Source organism: Magnolia sinica, chromosome 16 (assembly GCF_029962835.1).
Source record: "Magnolia sinica isolate HGM2019 chromosome 16, MsV1, whole genome shotgun sequence".
NCBI lineage: Eukaryota > Viridiplantae > Streptophyta > Magnoliopsida > Magnoliales > Magnoliaceae > Magnolia > Magnolia sinica.
Window position 1 is genome coordinate 14,849,760 of NC_080588.1, and position 23,313 is coordinate 14,873,072.

Below are 23,313 nucleotides of genomic sequence, written 5' to 3' on the forward strand. Positions count from 1 at the left end.
CTGCAAAAAATGTGTATTAGTGTGACATGAATTAAATAGCACAATTGGAAATTCATGTGTCAGGCTTGAACCTGATGCTGTCAACATTGGCACATAGTGCATGCTATGGGAATATAATTACATGCAACTATCAAACAAGTAAACTAATTAAAGTACATCACTAGCATACTGGATGTAACAATGGCATTTACACAGAACTGGTTGCACAATTAGTGAGGAAAAGACATGCCGCGATGACTTTAGAAAGTGAAACCTCAAAAGCACCAGCAATGACTTAAAATAAGTAATAGCTTAATAACAATGAAGCAGAACTTAATAACATTTTCAGAAAGAAATTGATGACACCTGCCGTGCATGAAATAGATAAACAAGAAAATAACCTGCAACCGGAACAAAGAGTAATCTCTAACTTTTACCTTCCAATCAGTCCGGATAGAGGGCCACTTGTTATCCTACACAATAGGAATTACCACATGATATTATAACAGTCATAGCAAATCATTGACAAAATGAGAGAACGAGCGAGACAGCTTTACACTTCTTCCCATCATAACAACATCACTTATTTTGTTAAACTACCATGATAGCATCACTTACCCGCTTGAAATTCCACCACCAGCAGAGAAACCTCCACTAACGCGCTCCACAACATTCATTATCAAATCAACTTTCCCTGTATCTGCGAAGTTTCACCGAGGATCTGAATGTCAAAAGTGGAAAAAGAAGAGAGAGTGCTACTGACTGATACTGCACACACTTAGGGATATGTAACTTAGGAATGACAATATGAAATATTATTGAATAAGCAATGGCAATAAACTACAAAAGGTTAGTAACATTTTATCCTGGGAAAATTTTACAATACGTTCAAAATGTAGCATTTCGTGAGAGTTCAGATATCTTCCAAGATCTTCCTATAAAAACATCTTGAGATTTCCAAAATACCCAAAAAAGAAAAATAAATAAATAAAAACAAGAATAAAAATAAAAAGCTATAGCTTTAGGAAGTTGTATGGTAAAATGGCACTTCATCAAAACACAATGATAACTTTGTAAGTTGGCTTATATATTTCCTAATATGCTCTAATCAAGAATCATGAGAGACTAGGCAACCCCAGCTCAACTTGTGCAAATCAAAAGAGGAGGAAGAACAAGCAGGGACAAAAAAAAAAAAAAGAATGAAGAAACCAAGTACAAAATCCACCCAACTTGCCCAAGTTGTAAAGGAAAAGGGAGAAAAGGGGTAGAAGTTAGGAGGAGACTATTCAACTTTAGGTAGAATTCAGTAAAACTGAGGGATGTCAAGAGGAACTGATATTGAAAGGGAGAAAAAAGAAATATAAATGAACTCCTGAGTAAAGCATCCTCAAGGAAACTTCACATCTTCAAGACCGAGTGGCTAGGGGGATGGTATCCATCGATGTAGAGGTTTAAGATTGAACTTCGTCATCCTTTTGGTTTCATTTGGTTAGAGGAAAAGCAACAAAAGTCGATACGAAATAAAGAAAGGTTTTGAAAGAGTATAGGACAAGCAAAACAAATCACTTAAAATCAATCAAAACTTTACTTTATGTATGGGTTACACACCTAATCGATACATATCAAATATTTTTAATACCATAAAGACAAAAGCAATAAAAATGACTAAACAATATATATATATAATCGATACATATCAAATATTTTTAATACCATAAAGATAAAAGCAATAAAAATGACTAAACAATATATATATATACACACACACACACATACATACATACATATATATAATAAAAAAATAAAAAAATAAAAAACTCATTTACATCAAATATCCACAAGTCAAGACTCAAGAGCCAAGGTACATGCAAAGATTCTTCTCTATCATCATCATCATCTAAGCCTTGTCCCAATTAATTGGGATCAGTTAAATGAATCATGTTCTGCCATTCCACTCTATCAAGGGTCAGACCTTCAGTTACGCCATAGGTCATCAAGTCTTTTCTTACTACCTCCATCCACGTCCTTTTGGGCCTTTCACTTGCCCTTTTAGAGCCTTCAACTTGTACCAGCTCACTCCTAACCGGCACGGTTCTTGGTCTCCCTTGCACATGACCAAACCATCTAGAAGTCTACTTTCCCTCATCTTATTACCTATTGGTGCTATTCGGTGTTATTTGAATCATACAATTAACGATATGAATTGAATGATGGTGCTATTAATGTTATTTGAATCATATGGTTAACATCATATCTTAAGGATGTATGGTTTGAATCATACACCCAAATCACATTTTTATCTAAATAGTACAATTCGTAGCTGAATTATTTTATCGAAATCATAAATCTATGATTCGATCGAACTGTACAATTCGTGTATGTGCATAATTCACTAAAGAAAAAAAAAAAAAAAAAAAACAGTGAAAAGACAATTTTTTTCCTTTTTTTACCCTTTTGTTTTTAAGAGACTTGTAAGGCTCACCTACATTAAAATAAACCCCTTCTATTTCTTTCTGAGAGAGAGAGAGAGGAAGAGGGAAGAGTAATAGAATTTTTTAACTTCAAAAACATAGAGGAAAGAATTCAACATATCTTTTTCGTTAGTCAACAGAATCAAACTTGCTTTCCACATTGAGATTCTACATTAAAATGGGTACAAAAAAGAATAAAATACTTATAGATTGTTTTCTCTTTCCTTTGTTCCCTCTTCAAGGTAAATAAGTTGAAAAACATTCAATATTTTTGTTTTTTTTTCTTTTCTTTCATCTTTGCTTTAATATTTTTTTGAATCTTACACATTTGTGTGGTTGTTTTTAGTATAAATGATTTTTTTCATAATATTTGTCTTTTAATTTTATTTTTGTCTTTATTCTAGGATTGTGTTGATTATCTTGAAAATGATGAAGTCTAAGGCTACGGACAATGATCCTATAAGGGATTATTGCTCAAAAGTGAATAAAAACACTAAAATTCACATCAAAAGCAATTTTCGTAGGAAGAGTTCTTAGGGAAGTGTATTTTGAATGAAACATTACCTCTTTCGAATGAAACATTACCTCGCTCCGACATAGAAGAGCATAACAACATTGTTCACAGAAATTGTTGGACATGAATTCTAGTAACAAGAATCAAGAAGAAGAAGTCGTGTATGATGTAGAAAGAGTTCCAATCATACATGATGTGGAAGAATCGGGTGATAGAGGAAAAAGAAATAAGAATACAAATGACTATGTTAGAAGAAAAAGTTGGTGAAGAGGAAAGCAATGAACCGCTCTAAATAAAATTTGGAAAGAAGGAGATAGATAATGCTTTTCTATTGCTCACTTCCTCTACATGAATGCACTACTGTTCAATCTTGTGACGAGCCATTCTCTTTGCACCGACGATGAAGCAATTACCGCATTAGGATCGAGGCCAAAGCTTCCCACTTATCATGAATTGAGAAACAAGTTTTTAAATATTAAGGTTGAGAACGTAGAAGGCAATAGAGGTGTACAAGAAATAATGCGCAAAAACAAGATATACTATCATGTCGAAGTAGTGTACGGATGGAGTGAATCGATTTATCACCAACATTCTTGTTATTAACCCAAGTGGTACAAATTTTTTTAATTTGTTGATGCATCTGACGTTTCCAAAAATGTGGACAATTTATTACCATTAATAGAGTTGTCGGTAAAGAGAATTTTATACAAGTTGTTACAAATAGTGCATCTGCGTATGCAAAAGCAGGCCAAATGTGAAGGGGAAGAGAAAGAAGTTATTTTGGTCACCATGTGCAGCCAATAGCATAGATCTTTATGCTAATGGGCGTTAGTAAATTGCAAGTTCATGTGGAGACCATGGTGTAGGCAAGGGGTATAACCGTATACAATTACAAGCATAATTGAGTTTTGAATTTAAGACGAATACAAAACGCGAGTTGACTAGATCAGAGTCGTGACACGATTTGCTACATGTTATTTAATTCTGAAGAGCATACATGAGCATATGATTGATTTGAGGTTACGTCGAAGGTTTGAACGTGAAGAAAATTAAAAGTGAATTACTGGGGGTGGGGATTTCCAAGGAGGAAGTCAAAGCCCTTGCCGGAATGTTTGGAAGTACGGAAGGATCCTTTCTCACTTCATATTTGGGTCTTCTGTTATGTGTTGGTAGGCCTCCGAAACAATTATAGGACAAAGTGGTGGAGGGATTCCAAAACAAGCTATCTCAATGGAAACAAAGATTATTATCCATGGGCGGTAAGTTAAATCTCATAAAGGTGACAATATCTAATCTTCTGGTGTATTTCATGTAGTTATTTAAATGTCTGAAATCGGTGCTCGATAGATTGGAAAAGTTGAGGAGAGACTTCCTATGGCATGGGGCAGAAGACAAACACATATTTCATCTTATGAAGTGGGAGAAGTTTGCAAGCCGTGGGATCAAGGGGGAGAGGGTCTTCGGAGTTTGGAGGTTATGAATTTAGCTTTATTAGGTAAATGGGTATGGATATTTGGGAATAAGGACGGTTCATTGTGGAGGGAGGTGATAGAAAGGAAATATGAGGTAGATTCTATAGGGAGGTGGACAAGATTGTCTTCGTTATATAGGGCGTCAAATCTATGGAGACCGGTGGCTTCACTGGCAAGAAAAGTATGGGAAGGGGTAGGGTTTTATCTGGGAAATGAGAAGGATATAAGGTTTTGGGAAGACATTTGGATGGAGAATAAAAAAACTAATGGATGTATTTTCACGATTATTGAGTATTGCGCCAGACAGAGGAATACCCATCGATAAATGCTTCTCATTTCAAGGGGAGCACGGTATTTGGGCTTCACGGTGTAGGAGGCATCTAGATGATGATGAGTTTCTTGAGCTTTCTTATCTACTTAATATGTTGTCCTTAGTTCGTCAGGATTCCATAAAAAGGATTCACTGAAATGGCTACCCGATAAATCTGGTAGATTCTCGGTGAAGTCATTCTATAAGGCCTTGAGTGGTGGCAACTTAGGGGTTGAGGCATGTCCAACAATGCATTTATGGCACTACAGTTCTCCTCCGAAGGTTGCGGCATTTGCTTGGTTAACAGGTTGCAAGAAGGTTCATACAATCGACAATCTTCGAAAAAGGAACATGGTCCTCCCAAATGTGTGTAATGTGTTATCAAAATGCGGAATTAGTGGATTACCTTTTCCTTCATTGCTCCTTTGTGGGCAAGATTTGGGAGGGTTTCTTTGGTCTAGTTGGAGTGGCCTGGGTGATTCCAAGTTCAATCGAGAGCTTCTTCTTGGCATGGCACAGTGAGGGAAGAGGAAAGGTAGGGAAATTCATTTGGCGCATGTCGCTGCTAGCAAGTTTGTGGTGTATATGGCTAGAAAGGAACAACCGCTACTTCAGGAATAAGCAAATGAAGGTGCAAGCGACCTTTCTTAATGCAAAATCCCTAATCAAGGAGTGGGTGTATACGTCCAAGTCAGTCAATCAATTTCCTCAAAGTTGGGTTGAGTTGTAATTTTTAGCTTTTTTTCCTTTTTAGCTACAGACTTTTAATAAAATTATCATTGTTCAAAAATATATATATATATTTATGTTGAAGGAATGAGAAGCGAGTCATTTCTCCAAGACCCCAAACGGAAAGTACGTGTGACATGGTCATAGCTTACATACACTTCCGGCCATCCATCGAGTCTTGTTTGAAGACTACTCTCCATTGGTTGAAGTATTAAGGTTAGTTTATTTGAATGAGAGGCTGGCCATTCAATGCATTTATGAAGTGATGGATCGAGCCAAAGAGAATATAATAATTTAAGAGAAATTACAGAGCAGTATTCGGTGATTTGGGTCATTATCAACAAAAGGTGGAATCTTTAGCTCCATAGGCCCTTACATTCGTGGCTTACTTTATAAATTCAAGATTTCAATATGGTAAGAACTTTCATGCAAATTTGGAAATAGAAAGGACCAATATAATTTTATTGAAAGCGTAGTCCCGAATTTAAGGCAAAGGGTCATTATCGATAAACAAATAGACAAGTTTATAAGAACTCATGGTTTTTCGGAAGATAACTCGCAAAGTTAATAAGCGCAACAAATCAAGCAACTTGTGAATTATTTGGGGCCCGTTCGGCCGGGTGGATTGGAAGGGATTGAATGGTGTTAGGGTGGATGGCATGGATTTCAAGGTAATGATGGTGTTGTCAGTGGATTGTCTTAAGATCCATGGGATTGCTATATCCCGGGATAGCTATACCGAGTCTGTTTGGCATGCCCGACCAATCCCGGGATTAAACCTTCCCATCCCTTCCAATCCCTCGAACCAAACACGTCCCAGGCAAATTTGAACGGATTAGGGTGGATTGGATGGGATTTAAAGGTAATGATGGTGTTGTCAGTGGATTGTCTTAGGGCCTGTTTGGGCATTTGGCTTACAGTGGATTAGGAGGGGTAGGATTGTAAAATCCTCCCCTATTCCATCCCACATCTGTTTGGGCAACCGAGCCACCGTCTCTACTTAAACTTCCAATATCCTTAAAAAGAGGCGCGGGATTGGGGGTGGGATTCGGCGATCCGGCGGGCGGGATTCGGAGGGATTTCGGAAGACTTCTCGAGGCCATCGTCCCGCAGTGATAGGTCTTCAGAGTACGGCCGCAGCAGGACGTGAAGTTCCCAGATGATAATGGAGGCGGATAATGGCAGAAATGGCGGGAATCCTTCGTCGATTTATACCCCTCCAGGCAATGGTTATGTGGACAGGGAGAAGAGGTCTCCTTGTGCTGAAACCAGGATCAGTGAAACCAAAGGTAAGCCCCTTCATCCGTTACCACTGATTTGGGGTTTCTTGTTCTTTTTTCTTTTTTCTTCCCACCATTCATTTGCGGGCCAAAAACCAGATGTCAATGATTGGCTGCTGGGGAACTTCTTAGTTTCAACAGATGAATGAAAGATTTGGAATTGTGAAAGGTGGGTGTTGCTTCTGTGGAATGTGCCAGATGGGGCATTTTGCTGTCTGCAACCCTGCCTGTCATGGCCCATATGAGAAACAATCTCGTTTCTTTCATATAAATAGGAATTTCCACTTCTTTCCGGATCATTTCACAGAAAAGCCAAAAGCAAAATCATATATATATATAGGAAGAGAAGTTGAAACTGAGGCAGATTGAAAACCACTTTCCTTTTAATTCCCTTTCAATAATGATGTCTATGTGCTAAATGCAATTGAAGTCACTTTCCTCTCTCTGCATATCCACACTCTCATGGTAAAAATCCAAACCTTAATTTATTTCTTAATTTTAATTTTAAAAAAAAAAAAAAAAAAAACTTTCCACCATAGGTTTTGTTGGTAAATCAGGACTCAAATTAGTAGTGCAAACGGGTCCAGGTGACTCAATGGGTCTTTATCAGGTTGGGTCCCAGGCAAATAAATGAGTTGACAAAAAAATCTGATCTGCTGTGTATCATTTTGGGTATTTGTTTTCTTTTACAAGGGCTAGGGCATTTGAGAGAGAGAGAGAGAGAGGTGGGAAACCATCCTTACTATGGGCCATTCAAAGATAATTTGACTAGGGCCTCATTTGAGTTTGGATGACTATTAACCATCCATTTCTATGCTATAATTGGATCACTAGGATTATCTGATGAGGGGTCTCTATGCACCTTTGCCCAGCCAAGGTTGACAACTATATGAATGGTTTGGATTAGATTAGGTGGGCCTACCCATATGGAAGGGGAGTTATTTAATACTCTGGCAGTCTGTAACATCTGATAGGCAGTCACTTAGAAGTTATGGACATGGCATAGATTAACTAAAACTAGACCCACTTGATTGTGGAACCTGCTGTTTTAACAATCTACCATTGAACCAAATTATTTGAACATCAACAACCCAACTAATAGCTGACGGAATGAAATAAAATTCAACATTTTCACTTGGTAGAGGATTCTTTTTATGAGAAAGTACTGTAGTGTTGTTTTTTTTTTTTTTTTAAATCAGTTGGTAACAACCAACAACACACATGGGTCTTCTTGATTTCTTAGTCTGTAGGCATATATAGACGTGTGTATACACAATCATCATTTTCACTTGGTAGAGGATTCTTTTTATGAGAAAGTACTGTGTTGTTGGTTTTTTTTTTTAATTATTATTTTGGGATCTAGACAGAGACATTTGAGAGAGTGTTTACACTACCAGGCAGGTTGTATCTGTATACACATATATGTATGTATATATCCCTTTAATTTGATAGAATATTTAAAGTGGCCATTTAATTGTTGGGTATCCAAGGGATATCTCAGATGGTTGCACCAGTGTTGAGGTTTGTATACACACAAATATGTGTATATATGTTGAATTTTTAACTTGTAGAAAATATAAGCCGGACTGTTGTCATTTGGGTGTCTAACATCCACCTAGAGTGGTAACTTTGTGGGTCTGGATGAAGAGATTTTGGACTGTGTTTACACCAGGCATGGGTTCAGAGCATACAACAGGCCGACTGTAGATTGAGCAAAATGTACCAAAACACCAACAGAAAAATGTTCAGCTAGAGATAATGGCCTAGATGAGATCATTGATTGAGGTTGTGGATACCCGAAGGAAAAAAAAAAGAGTAGAAGAGATCCAGGGATTCTTTACTTTCTTAGGTGCTTAGGCCTCTTCTGTTATCTCAGCAGTTGGGCTTTTGTTTTGTTCTGCCTCGTCTTTCCTTTCCTTTTCTTTCTTGTTGTCTATTGTTTTCTTTTTTCCCTTCTAATGCTTTTTCAGTTTCATTGCTTTTTTTAAAAAAAATGTCATAGGCAGCTGTGAGGACTAACACTTGCAATATCTAGTGATTGTCTATTCCGTAACCAATCAGTCCAGTACCTGTGTCTGGTCTTGGTGGGAGTTGAGGTATGAACAAGTGTCCAAAGAAAGCAACATCTCAGTAACCTCCCCACCTCCTCCCCTCTCTTCATCCAGAATATTTAAGGCGGCCATTTAATTGTTGGGTATCCAAGGGATATCTCAGATGGTTGCACCAATGTTGAGGTTAGTATACACACACATGTGTATATATGTTGAATTTTTGACTTGTAGAAAATATAAGCAGGGCTGTTGACATAGTTTTATGGTTGTACATTGTCATGGCTTTGTATATGATGTAGCATACTTTGAACACTTGTAAAGATGGCGGGCTGTTTTTATTTAATGAAATACACGAAATCAGTTTTTTAATTCTATTTCAGGGCTGGTGACTTCAATCCAATGGTACTCTTCTTGCAAGGAAAGACTCCATCTTTGACACCACCTCCGCATTAGGGAGTGGTTGTAAGAGTTGGTGCTGTTTTTATTTCTGTTATTGATATAGTCTGATTAGGATTGCATTCTAATTCATCTATTTTGAAGGCCTGTTGAGGGCCTAGGCTCCAAATTGCAATTCAATTGGCTCGTGCGTCCAAACACAATCCGAGACTCTCCAAGGTGTTTAATGCTTATGTCTAGGCAGGCTTGAGCTTTTAAACCGGGGCAGTTGTACTGCCAGTTTGTATCAGGTTGGACCTGCCTCTCTGGTCCAGCTCGCATAACGTCCGTGATGGCTAGCAAAAAGACCAATATCCTTATCAACATGCATGTGAGGCCTACTGGCGAGATTGTACGATAGGCCCGTAGTGGTTTTTGGGTTTTATTTGCTGGTTATGATAATATCTTCTATATGAGATTGTCGAACTTCCATGTAGTAAAGGTTTATAAACTCATTTTCCATGAATTGCATGCAGATCCTACTCTTCACATAATCGGGCGGAAAGTCTTACCTTTTATATTTATTTCAGTCATATTCAATATTCAACAGGTATGTCCTAACTCATTTGCCATTTGTGGTGTCCTTTTCATTTTCCACATTTATCCAACAACAATTTTTTCACCAAATGATCATGTACATCTGCTATGTGGACATGTGCATACATAGTTGTCCTATAGATCACTATTCATCTAGAAACAGTACTTTGGATGAGCTACAACTCTTTTCTACTATTCATAGTGAAAAAAATCAAATATGGTGAGTTGATCAAACACCTTATCAATCCGTTGGTTTATATTTCTTACATCCTGGCAGTCGAAAGGGAGATTTCAAATGCATTGGGGAACTATGTTAATGTAATATTTATTTTGACAAACTGTCTTGCTGGTTTTGAAAACCATCTAGAGAAGTACATTCTTAACCCGAAGATTCAAGTATGGTTTTCAGAGGTGATTTTATAGTATGTTGTATCCATAAGTGCAGGTGAGCTTTAGATCATGGATAGCGACGATGACAACACTTTGGCCAATTCTATCGTGGTTCTTGCGGTGGCCGCATGCGTTGATGCTGTTGGAAAATATTGTCGTCACTATATGTTTAGACAACTGGCGCGTCAAGGGCATGACGAGCGGACAAGATTTATCAACTCTATCGTTCGTGTAAATGACAAGGACTGTCTTACTCAGTTGAGGATGAGACGAGAAAGTTTCTTCCGATTATGTAACATATTGCGTGAGAGGACGTAACTTCACGATACTCGTAATGTTAGTCTTGAGGAACAACTAGTCATCTTCCTACATACAATTGGACATAACATGTGTAATCGCGTGATAGGACACAGGTTCATACGTTCAGGTGAAACCGTAAGTCGTCACTTTCACCGTGTGCTAGATGTGATATTGTCTTTATACCCTGAATTTGTTAAGTAGGTCGATATTGACACCCCCGCTGAGATCCAATCAAATCCCTACTAGGCCACTTATTTTCAGGTACCATTTTTCATGTAGGACTCTTTCGTTGTTATTATGGAATAAGTTAACATGTTACATATTGTCTTATGAATGAATTCGACATAATGTCGGATAGGATTGTGTTGGTGCAATTGATGGGACGCATATTCCCGCTCATGTGGAAGCATCTCAGCACCCAAGCTTTCGCAACAGGAAGGGTATCGTGTCTCAAAATGTACTTGCTGCTTGTTCCTTTGACATGACATTTATATACGTGCTAGCTGGGTGGGAGGGTTCTGCTTCAGATGCAAGGGTCCTACATAACACTTTGACTCGAAGTGATGATCCACTACTTGTCCCACAAGGTAATCGATTTTCACCAATAGTTGGTAATGTTTTCCACCGTAACATCATTCTCAACACACTAATACCAAAACCACAACTTTAACATAATGTAGGAAAATATTTCATCATCAAAGCGGGATACGCTCACTCACCTGGCTTCATGGCGCATTATCGCGGCGTTCGATACCATCTACAAGAGTATTGAACTGGGAGAGCACCTATGAATATGAAGGAGTTATTTAACTACCGACATGCGCAATTGCGTAATGCAATTAAGCGTTGTTTCGGTGTAATGAAGGGCAAATTTCCTATTTTGAAGACGGTCGCGCAATATCCATTTGAAACACAAGTCAAGATTGTAGTAGCATGTTGTGTGCTACATAATTTCATTCGTCGGGAAGACAAAAAGGACCAAGATTTACAGGATGTTGGTATATCTGTGGGCAACTCTGAGAGTAATCCTACACCAAATGAGGTGTCAACAATGGATGAGCGGTAATGGCTAGTTCAGGTGACCCAGCGGGAGATAGATGCCTGGATGAGAGCTTGTGATCAAATTGCAGAGCGCATGTGGGCGGACGCCCAACTAAATAGTAGGAATAGATAAGAGAATTTTATTTCATAAATACTTTGGCTGATGAGAGAGTCATTTAAAACACTTTGTATACATGTATAAGAAATTATATTCGAGTTGGCACCCTGTCATTTTGATATAACATATTTTCTTGATACGATTGTTTAGTCTTCATGTCGAATATATTTGGTAGTAGAATTGTACACATTAACTTATTTTCTGTTAATAACCATTTGTCCATGTATAATTAGGTGGAATGTCTGACAATGGGGTAAGTAGTACACCAACACCGACGCCGTCCCCGGTGAGAACTCCGGTTTGTCCGACGCGTTCTTCTCCGCATGTGAAGTCTGTGAAATCGCTTGCTGAGCCTCTATCGCGAGCCGCAAAAATTAAGTGGACCAGAACAATAGATCAGATAATGTTCGATATCTTGATTGAGCAAATAGCTTTAGGCCGAAAGGCAGATAATGGATTTAAGAGAGAAGCATATCATGCGGCCGCTGAGCAGGTTTCTAGGAGGACTGAAATTTCTTTAAATTGGCAAAACGTCCAAACCCGATTGCGATATCACAAGAGAGTGTACAACGAAATAAAAGATATGCTAGCCGCAAGTGGTTTTGGGTGGGACAACGAGCGAATGGTTGTCACAGCACCTGACGAAGTTTGGAAAGAGTACCTCAAGGTTAGGATCGTTCACAACACCTATTTTAGTTCAACCATATACATTTGTTATAATTATCTCTCTTACTTATATCTATTTGAATATCATCTACTTACCAACTCTCTTCCTTATATGTAGTCGCATCCGAGAGCAGAAAGATTACGTGGTAAACGAATAGAACGAATGGACGATTTAGCGATGATCGTAGGTTCAGACCATGCAACAGGCCGCTACGCCCAAGGAAGCAGAAACATGGCCGCATCTTCATCTCATATTCAACGAGATCTGAATGAAGCTTGGACGGACCTGGACGATGACACCGATGCGCCTATCGATATTTCTGAGGAAAATCTGGGGGATTCGACTGGAAATTATCAATTTTCGAATGAAAGCCATCGGGCTTCAGGGAATCGCTCATTCTGCACCACTCCCAACTGGGCGATTGATTCCGATTGTAGTCGTGGTGGGAGTATAACAACAAAAAGGATGTGATCTGCTTGTCCCTGTGACGTCCTTGGTTTATCTCTAGATGGTGTGGCAGATGCAATTGCCAAATTTGGACTTGGCAATTCAGTCAACCTCACAAGTAGAGTCCTGGACATCCTCGAAGAGGTTACGGGGCTGACCAACCATGAGTTCATCCAGGTTGGTCAGCTTCTGAGCAAGGACAAAGATCTAGCATCCTTTTTCGTAAGCCTTCGACCAGAGCGAAGGGTTGATTGGTTGAAAAAAACACTGTCTGATATGAATGGTAATGTTGGTGGGGGTTCTACTTGATGGATATATCAACCTTAATTACGCTATTATATAGGTGACTAAATTTGATGGGATATGTAATAACTATACTCATACTTTTGTTGAATTTGGTGATACTGTATTTTATGATTTTGGATATTCATACTCTATACCGCATGCATGACAGTATGTTTTGGGTCATTCTAAAATGCCCTTTAAAGTGCGATTAGCTTTTTATACTTTTATATATATCCATTGTACAACATGCACAATTGCGTATCTTGGTTCTGTTTATGTGAATGCAGATGGGTTCAAGTAAGTATTACGTCGTACTCATTGGTCATCGACCTGGCATATATATGTCTTGGGATGAGGCACGATTGTGTGTAGAAGGATACAGTGGTGCCAAACATCGATCCTTCAAATCAATCCAAGATGCGACTGCATGGTGGAATTCTAACCAAGCAAGTACTAGTAAGATAATGACCCAGAGTTGTGATGACGTTGAAAAACCGACCTATGCCACTAATTCCATCCAAGATATTTCTAGATCTATGGTGTGCAGGAGTACCCAAACAGTTGATACCCCCACGTGTGACTGGGAAAGACTAGCTGCAATAGTGATTGGCATCCTGGTTACGTTCTTCATATTATATATAATCATTGAGCTATAGGAAATGTGTTCCACCACTTGTTCTAACATAGTTGTTGATAGACATCAGATAGTTGATTCCAGTACCGTTTTTCTTTGGCATGTATGACTCAGGGATATTTATATGTTTTAACTTTATATAAATATGTATGTACTAAATACTAGCTAATCTATTTCCAGTAACATGTGTTTTCATCTACTGCATGCATTACATTCTTTTAACCATCGCCCAATAGTGGGGAGTGAAAATAGAGTTCACAGCATTTGGACCGGCTGTGAGAAGACAATTTTTCAAGGACCAGGTATGCTGTTCCAAAATCCTATCGATTATATTATAAGTATATATAATATGTGCACGCATGTGTAGATATACAAGTCGATCAATTGCATGAGAATGACTACTGGATCAATGGAGGATCCTGCGTTAAATTGGTATGTTTAACTTTTTCCTTCTCTCAATACAAGTCATCACATACTAACATATACCGTCTTTCATAGGTAGTCAACATGATCTGGTAGAAGCATATGAAGCAGTTTACAGGGTCAATGTAGGATGGTTTTAATGTTAAACCATATTGTCTCGTCCTTAGGTTTGACATAATTTCCACCAAATATCTACGTATTCGTAATTTGTGCCTAATTTAATTGAGTAAACAATTTGGGATTGATTGCCTTGATTCTACATCCTTCCACAGTAAGGTCGTGCAACATACAACCACGCAAGCCTGGAATTAACCCTGGTATGAATGTACATTTCCTTTTCACATAACAAGTCACAACATACTGACATCACTCGAACATGAACAGATACTACTACTTGGTAGAAGAACCTGAAAGTACATTTGACTGAGAATAGATGTTCTCTTCATTGCATTATTATGAAGGACAGGTAGTGAATCTGCACATTGGGACAGGTAGTGAATCTGCACATTGAGACCTTAGGTTTTTTTTTTTTTTTTTTTTTGGGTGGTTAGCTTGTTAGTACACACCCATGTTAGTACACACACTCCATGTTAGCCACCCCCACTAGGGATCGATACCAAGACCTCAAGTGTTGAAACGAGGTATCTCCACTCAGTCTACTAGTTGAGCTATGGATGTGGGTGTGAGACCTTGGGTTTGAGTTGATTAGCTAGTAATATTTGATTCATATTTTATTTAACCTGTTTACAGGTTCACCACATTGTTTAGCCGTGATGCCGAATCGATGCCTAGAGTATGGAATGGGTTAGAAGATATTTCAGTTGTCACAAAAACTGCACCCTCTATGGTATAATGACAGCTGACTACTTTGATAATAGACATTTGAAGTTGTACCCTTGCGAAGTGATGAAGAAACCATATGCATAATGTTAGTCGGTGATATCCATGTATATATATGTTTCTTTTTTCTTTTTATTTTGGGTTTATTTCTTGGTGTTTGCGATTTTGTTCATCTTATTTGAAGGGTAGGATATTTTCCAAAAGAAAGGTGGAAGACTGACGAGAGATGTATTAGGCCGCTTTCATTTGTAGGTGATCAGTTGGTATCTGCACGTAAAACTGATTTTAATGGTTGCAGTGGGCCCTAAGGAGACGTTAGCAACTGGACACCATGGAACGGTCACCGTCTGCCATAGTGGACTGGATCGTTGTGTTTCTTCCATGCCATGTAATTTTTGCTACAAATGTATTTTTGATACGAGTGTATTTTTGTATGAGATACAGGGCAAATAGCAATGGATCCACCAGCTCTCCAATATTACATAAACTAGCATTAGACCACACCAAAGGAAACAGTGGTGATTGAACGGTCACTGTTAAAAGCTCCTTGGGCCCAAAGGAAATGTATTGCCCCTGCACTACTTCAAAAAATAATGTAGAGATTGAGAATTCATAATGCAGAAATTGAGAATTCATACAGTTTCCTCTGGTGTGGTCCACATGGACCTTGGGTGTGCTTCAACTTTCACGTGAACACATGGAATGGTAATAAGAAATGGATGGACGCAGCTGATGAAACACAAATTACGGTGTGTCAGATAAAGCATCCGTACGGTGGCTGTAGTTGAGTAGCCCACGCCTTTCATAAAATCCACTTCAATCCCGAAATCCAAACATACCCAAAGGGGTACTTGCAGTGAGATGGTTGCAATCCGTCGTTACCCAAACAGGTGCTTGCGGTGGGATGATTGCAATCCCACGACACCCAAACACAATACGTGCGGCGAATGGGATAGGTATGTACTCCCAAAACGCCCGACCATCCACTGACAATAATAAATGCCCTGGCAGAGGTAATTCCATACTTCTCAATCCACCGTAAACCAAATGCCCAAACAGGCCCTTAAGATCCATGGGATTGCTATATCTCGGGATCAGATCACCCAGTCTGTTTGGCACATCCGGCCAATCCCGGGATTTAATTTCCAATCCCTTCCAATCCGCCAGCCCAAACAGGCCCTTAGCTTGTCGATTGTCAGTTGACTTTGACTAGTAAAATGTCTATTTTGATTTTCAAGCTATTTTTTGCTTAATATTTAATTCTTTACACTATATGATACATAGGCTTACGGCGGGATAGTTACAGAGATGTGTCCAGAATTGCAAAAGTTGGTCATTCATATTTTAAGTTTAATATGTAGTGTTACTGGTTGTGAGCACAATTGAACACTTCTGAGCAAATGAAAATTTATTAAACTCATCTCATGAATCTCATTGCTAATTGTTTATATATTTAATTAATAATTATCCATTAGAATTAATTATAAAATTATATGTTCATGCAGATATAGTCTAAAAAGAGAAATAGACTCGAGCAATAGAGATTGAAGGCCCTCTTGTTTGAAAAATATTATTTTCGACTTAAAATGTGTCATGCAAAGAGAGAAAAATCAAGGGTTCAATCCAATTTGCTTATCAGATATACAATTCAATGATGAGTAGATCACTAGAAAGGAGAACGTTGTCCTTCCTATAGAGAATGCTAGTGTATTGTGTATGTGGTTAGTGGCCCCTTTTAGTGTAAGTGCATGTGCACACTTCCCTCCTCCTCCGGTGTACTATATACTTTATTATAATAAAATATTATGTGTTAGGGCAAGCAAGCCTAACACAACATCTCTCCCAAACTCTCCTTCTTCTTCTCTCTCAATATTCTCCTCTCTTCTTCACATTATCATCATCAAATCATTTTCGATTTCGTATCAGAGCATAGATCCAAACATTCCGCATCCAACAGATTGAGAGGCGACACATCACCTTGTTGACGTCAGCAGCCATACGGCCGACGTCAACGTTGTACGGACACATAGACTCCGTTTGAGCTAGAAGTTTAAGGGTTTGATAGATCTTGATTTTAGAAGATTTGTCATGAATTTTTCAGAATTTATTGGACCTCCTCCTTTCATGGTATTTTGGGCGAAATAGAGAAATTCGAAAATCGGGCCCATCTTCCGTTTTTCTTCAATCTACCTCAAATCAGTAAGCTTTTCTTTGGTTTCTTTGCTCAAGATGGACCGAAATCTTCCTCCCAAGCTACCCATGGAGGATTTTTTTTACTTAAGATCAATGTTTGAGAGGTTTTTAACCTCAAACGGACATGCAGCTGGGCCGTTTTTCACTCGGTTAGGCATTTTTTGACTGCGTTTCATGGTATTTTGGATGATTGATATTTGTTTGAGGTTTATCTCTTATTATCTTGAAGGATTGAATGAGATAGAGTTGTTTGAATCAATCTTTCTTGGCGTAGGGGCTCTCTTGGCACAAGTTTATCTCTCTTAGACTCTCCTATGGCTGACAAAGGGCCCTCTTCTTTTGACATAAGGTCTCTTGTATCCAACCCCTTGCAGATTACCTCCACTACGTAAAATGGTGACAACTATCTTCAATGGGCACAATTTGTAAAAGTATTTTTAGGAGCCCGTGACAAGTTGTCGTATATTTTGGATGATCCCCCAAGCTCAACAGATGTTACCTACAAGTCTTGAACAAAGGAAAATTATCAAGTTATTACATGGTTGTTGAATAGTATGAATTCCTCGATTAGCAACTCAGCAAGGTGTCCCGTATCAATATCGGTTGGCGTAACGGTGACCTCCAAAACCGATATGGATACAGGGGCGTAACGGTGATACGGGGGCGTAACGGCCCGTAACAGCGCAAAATTTTTTTTTTGCCAAAAAATTATGAAAAAATATGGATTAAATCCGGAATATTCTAAGCATTCCAAATATGCATTCATTTATAAATTGGAACATGTTTATGGTGGTGTAACGGTCCACTCTTTGGTGAGAAGTTGTATCGGACTGTCTGATGAATTTATGAACCAGAAACCTGAATTTGACTACAAAATTCATATATTTAATTTTCTAACTATCTACTATCAATGATAGATATATTAGAATGAATGTAATATGAAAATATCTTACATTTAGGTGTTTGCAATTATTTTTGAGGGCCAAAATTCATGCGTAAATAGAAAAAAATATTAAAAGAAAATATAAAATGGCACCCCAAATATGTAAAATGCACATTAACATGTTCTACTATGATTAACACATCATATGACATCATTAAAACAGCAAAAGAATCATTAAAAAATGATTTTTCGAATTTTCAAAAAAAGGGCCGAAATAAATGCGTAAATAGAAAAAAATATAAAAAAAATATAAAATGGCACCCCAAATATGTAAAATGCACATTAACATGTTCTACTATGATTAACACATCATATGACATCATTAAAACAGCAAAAGAATCATTAAAAAATGATTTTTCGAATTTTCAAAAAAAGGGTCGAAATAAATGCGTAAATAGAAAAAAATATTAAAAAAATATAAAATGGCACCCCAAATCTGTAAAATGCATATTAACATGTTCTACTATGATTAACACATCATATGTCATCATTAAAACAGCAAAAGAATCATTAAAAAATGATTTTTCGAATTTTCAAAAAAAGGGCCTAAATAAATGCGTAAATAGAAAAAAATATAAAAAATATATAAAATGGCACCCCAAATCTGTAAAATGCACAATAACATGTTCTACTATGATTAACACATCATATGACGTCATTAAAACAGCAAAAGAATCATTAAAAAATGATTTTTCGAATTTTCAAAAAAGGGCCAAAATAAATGCGTAAATAGAAAAAAATATTAAAAAAATATAAAATGGCACCCCAAATCTGTAAAATGCACATTAACATGTTCTACTATGATTAACACATCAAATGGCATGATTAAAACAGCAAAACAACCATTAAAATTTGATTTTTCGAATTTTAAAAGAATGGGCCAAAATTCATGCGTAAATAGAAAAAAATATTAAAAAACTATTAAATGGCACCCCAAATCTGTAAAATGTACATTAACATGTTCTACTATGATTAACACATCATATGACATGATTAAAACAGCAAAACATATTAAAAAAAGTATAAATACCTATTTTTGACGAATTTCTGAAAAATAGCCCACCGAGCTTTGATTCAAAAAAATCTGTAATATAATGTGTTTTTATCTCAAATACCTAGCTAAAGTTGGTCGAAATTAGTAGTAGTAGGAGTGAAAAACAGTTTGGAAGCAAGAGGTTTCAAAAAAATAGCAAAAAATGAGCTAAAAATGAAAAAAAAAAAAAAAAAAAGTTAAAGTTACGGGCCCGTTACGGCCCGTTACGGCCGTTACACCCCGTAACGGGCCCGTATCGGCCGATACGGGTACAAAAAATCGTATCGGCCGATACGGCCCCGAAACGGGTAACGGTTCGCACCGTTACCGTTACGTATCGGCCGATACGGCTGATACGTAACCGATTTGGCACACCCTGCCACTCAGTGATGTTTTTATCCTCGGCTAAAGGCATTTGGGATACGCTTCATGATATGTTCTCGAAATCTCAGAATTTTTCACGAGTATTCCAGCTTATTCAAGAAATTGGTCAGTTCCAACAAAACTCCAGATCCTTAAAAGATTACTATTCGACGCTTCAGGGTATGTGGGATGAGTTGGATATGTATCAGCCTCTTCCTTCCAAATGTAAAGAGGATCATGAACATGCTCATAAGCAGCAGGATGATACTCATATCATGCAGTTCCTAGCTGGGTTGAGTTCTGATTATCTTCATGTTCGAGATCAGGTTGTTATGCAGGATCCTCTTCCCCCCATTAACGACAGTCTATGTCATGTGTCAGTGTGCTACTATCTCTACTCTTCTTTCTCATTCATTTGTACCACCCGAGCGTTCGGCACATCTTGCTGGCGATCAATCATCTCTTGGTCTTCGGGTACCATACTTGAGTTCAGGGCGCATTTCTGGTTTTGGTGGTCGTGGTAGAGGCCGCGAGGGAGATCACAGTCCGTGGCAGCCGTAGTCTTTGTGGTCATGGTGGACGTGGACGTGGACAAGGACGTGATGGTTCCCGCATTTGTTCACATTGCGGTAGAACTAATCACACTGTTGATTATTGCTGGCAGATACATGGTCGTCCTACGTATGCCGCTGCTTCTGTTGCACCACTGTTGCTTCTGAGACAGTCTTCCACCCCGACAACTGAGCAGTCTACTTCAGGGGAGTCTCTTATTATTTCTCGGGCTGCATATGATGCCCTTATGCAGCTTCACATTCGTGATATTCCTAAGCCTTCTCACGCAGCTTCGACCCAGTCAGGTACTACCTTTCTTGCGTCATCCTCTCCTACCTCCTGGGACATTAACTCTGGAGCTTCCTCCCATATAACTAGCAAGTTTCAATTCTTTTCTTCTTATTCTCCTTCTCCTCACACTCAGTATGTCACAGTCGCAGATGGAACCCAATCTCCCATCTCTGGGATTGGTTCCATCCCTCTCTCTTCTTCCTTGTCTGTCCTCAGTCTCACAAGTGCCTCGTTTTCCATTAAACTTATTGTCTGTTAGCTCTCTTACTAAACCATTCAATTGTTCTATTACCTTCTTCCCTTCTTATTGTTTGTTTCAGGACCTACAGACGAAGAGAGATTGATGGGGGGCATGAGCGAGAAGGCGTTTATCTTCTCGATGATAAACCTATTGCCGCTTCTAGCACCCTTTCTCTAGATTGAGTCTATGACTCGGTGGCATTGCCGCTTAGGCCACCCATCCATAGCTAGATTGAGACTTTTGTTTCCCTCCTTATCTGTCACTAAACCATTATGTGGTGATATTTGTGAATTGTCTAAACATCATTGTGCTACGTTTCCTCTTCGCTCTTCTGGGAGGAAATCTCAACATTTTCTTCTAGTTCACTCGGATGTCTGGGGACCAGCTCCGGTTACCTCGACTTTTGGATTTAGATATTTTGTTACCTTTATTGATGATTATTCACGCATGACTTGGATTTATCTTTTGAAATCTAAAAGTGAAGTGTTTGATGCGTTTGAAGTGTTTTATCATGAAGTGTGCACTCAATTTCATTGTTCCATCAAATCCCTCCATTCTGATAATGGGGGGGAATACATGTCTACTGCCTTTCTGTCCTTCTTGCAGGAACATGGTATTTTGTATAGGACATCATGTGCTCGCACACCTCAACAAAATAGTATTGCAAAGCAAAAGAATCGTCATCTTCTTGAAGTTGCTAGCACCCTTCTGCTTGGTATGCATCTACCTAAACATTTTTGGGGTAATGCTCCTCTAACTGCTACTTTTCTTATTAATCGTATACCCTCACGTATCCTATCTTACAAATCTTCATTTACTATATTGTATCCTCATGATAATCCATTTCCTCTACCAGCTAAAGTTTTTGGTTATGCATGCTTTGTTCAAATTTTGGATGGGAGTAATGATAAACTTAACCCCAGGGCAATTAAATGTGTCTTTTTAGGGTATACTCGGAGCCAGAAAGAGTATAAATGCTTTGACCCATTAACTCGCAAGAAATATGTCTCTGCCGATGTAACCTTCTTTGAGGATATTTCTTTTTTCTCCGCTCTAAGCTGATCCCTCTGTGATCTTCTTGCGAGTCAGGGGAAGTATGACTCTTATCCTCTTTCCACTAGTGATCATGGGAAAACTCCTCTCCCCTCTATTCAGCATCCTGTTGGTGATATGGGTGAGCCTAAGCCTCTGTGGGTGTATCATCGTCGAGATAAATCTTCACACACTCAGCCATCCACCCTTTCGCTCACTTTCACTTTGGATGTTGGCACAGGTAACTCTCCTACCTCGAGTTTAGATGTTCCCATTGCCTTGCGCAAAGGGTCACGATCTTGTACTCAACACCTCATTAGTAATTTCGTTTCATATGATCATTTTTCACTGTCTTTTCAGTCATTTGCAGCTTCCCTTTCATCACAGACTATTCCTAGATCTCTCACATGCTCTTCAGAGTCCTGATTGGACGAATGCGATGATAGAAGAAATGTCTGCTCTTGAGAAAAATCATACTTGGGACCTTATGCCACTTCCTTTAGGCCATAAACCTGTTGGCTGTCGATGGGTTTATAGGATCAAGTTTCTTCCAGACGACTCAATTGATCGTTATAAAGCCCGTCTTATTGTTGAGGGTTACACACAGACTCATGGTGTGGATTACTTCGAGACATTCTCTCCGGTGGCTAAGCTTAATTCGATTCGCGTTGTGCTCTCCTTGTTAATTTATCATGGCCCTTATTTCAGCTTGATGTTAAGAATGCATTTCTCCATGGGGATCTTGCAGAGGAAGTTTACATGCATCGACCTCCTGGCTTTGTTGCTTCTCACAACCCTGCACTTGTATGCTGGTTGAAGAAGGCTCTTTATGGACTCAAACAATCCCCAAGTGCATGGTTCGAAAAATTCAATCATGCTCTCTTGGAGTTTGGCTTTGTTTGTAGTCATGCCGATCATTCTCTCTTTATATGTCGTCGATCGACGAGCATCATGGTTCTGTGGATAATATTGTTATGTCCGGTAGTGATTCTGCTGGAATGAGGGAGGTCAAAGATTTTTTGAAGACCAAGTTTGAGATCAAGGATCTTGGTCCTCTTCGCTACTTCCTCGAAATTGAAGTTGCTTGCTCATCATCCAAATTGGTCTTGTCACAACGAAAATATGCGCTCGATCTTCTCATGGAGACCGGCATGTTAGGGTGCAAGCCTACTACCACTCCCATAGATACTTCACAGAAGCTTCGACCAAATGATGGTACTCTCCTTACTGATCCCGAGATGTATCGACGACTTGTTGGCCAGCTTATTTATCTAACTATTGCTCGCCCAGATCTCTCATTTGCAGTGGGGGTTGTTAGCCAATTCATGCAAGCTCCTCGTACTTCCCATCTCACGACTTTTTACCGCATACTTCGGTATTCAAAATCAGCCCCGGGTCTTGGCTTCCACTTTCAGTTGCATAGTCATCTTCATCTTTCTGGCTATTCCAATGTTGATTGCGTAGGTAGTACTTTTGATCGCCGCTCTACATCCAGCTTCTATACCTTCCTAGGTGGCAATCTTATAACCTGGAAGAGCAAAAAGCAGCCAATTGTTGCCTGGTCCTCGGCTGAAGCAGAATATCGTGTTATGTCTCATGCGACGTGAGAACTCGTGTGGCTTCGCAACCTTCTTGAAGAACTTGGCTATCCTCCTTTGGATCCTATTCCTCTTCACCGTGACAACCAAGCAGCCATCCATATTGCTCGTAACCCAGTTTTCCACGAGTAACCCAAGCATATT

At 38.7% G+C, this 23,313-nt stretch overlaps 1 protein-coding gene and 1 long non-coding RNA gene across 4 annotated transcripts in view; one reads left to right on the forward strand and one right to left on the reverse strand.

Annotated features, from left to right (window-relative positions):
* The window catches only part of LOC131229710 (outer envelope protein 80, chloroplastic), a 71,518-nt gene that overhangs the window by 26,150 nt on the left and 22,055 nt on the right, over positions 1 to 23,313 (reverse strand). For 2 of the 3 annotated variants that reach the window (XM_058225703.1, XM_058225705.1), the window contains exons 7-8: positions 598 to 679; positions 417 to 452 (exon numbers count right to left, since the gene is read on the reverse strand). In XM_058225703.1, the coding sequence (XP_058081686.1) occupies positions 417 to 452; positions 598 to 679 (118 nt within the window). The remainder of the gene's footprint in view (positions 1 to 416; positions 453 to 597; positions 680 to 23,313) is intronic. The other variant, XM_058225704.1, reaches the window with a different exon arrangement.
* Positions 6,671 to 14,928, forward strand: LOC131229712 (uncharacterized). Its single transcript, XR_009163554.1, has 5 exons — positions 6,671 to 6,764; positions 9,718 to 9,791; positions 11,959 to 14,092; positions 14,159 to 14,549; positions 14,834 to 14,928. It is a non-coding gene; the product is annotated as an uncharacterized LOC131229712 (long non-coding RNA).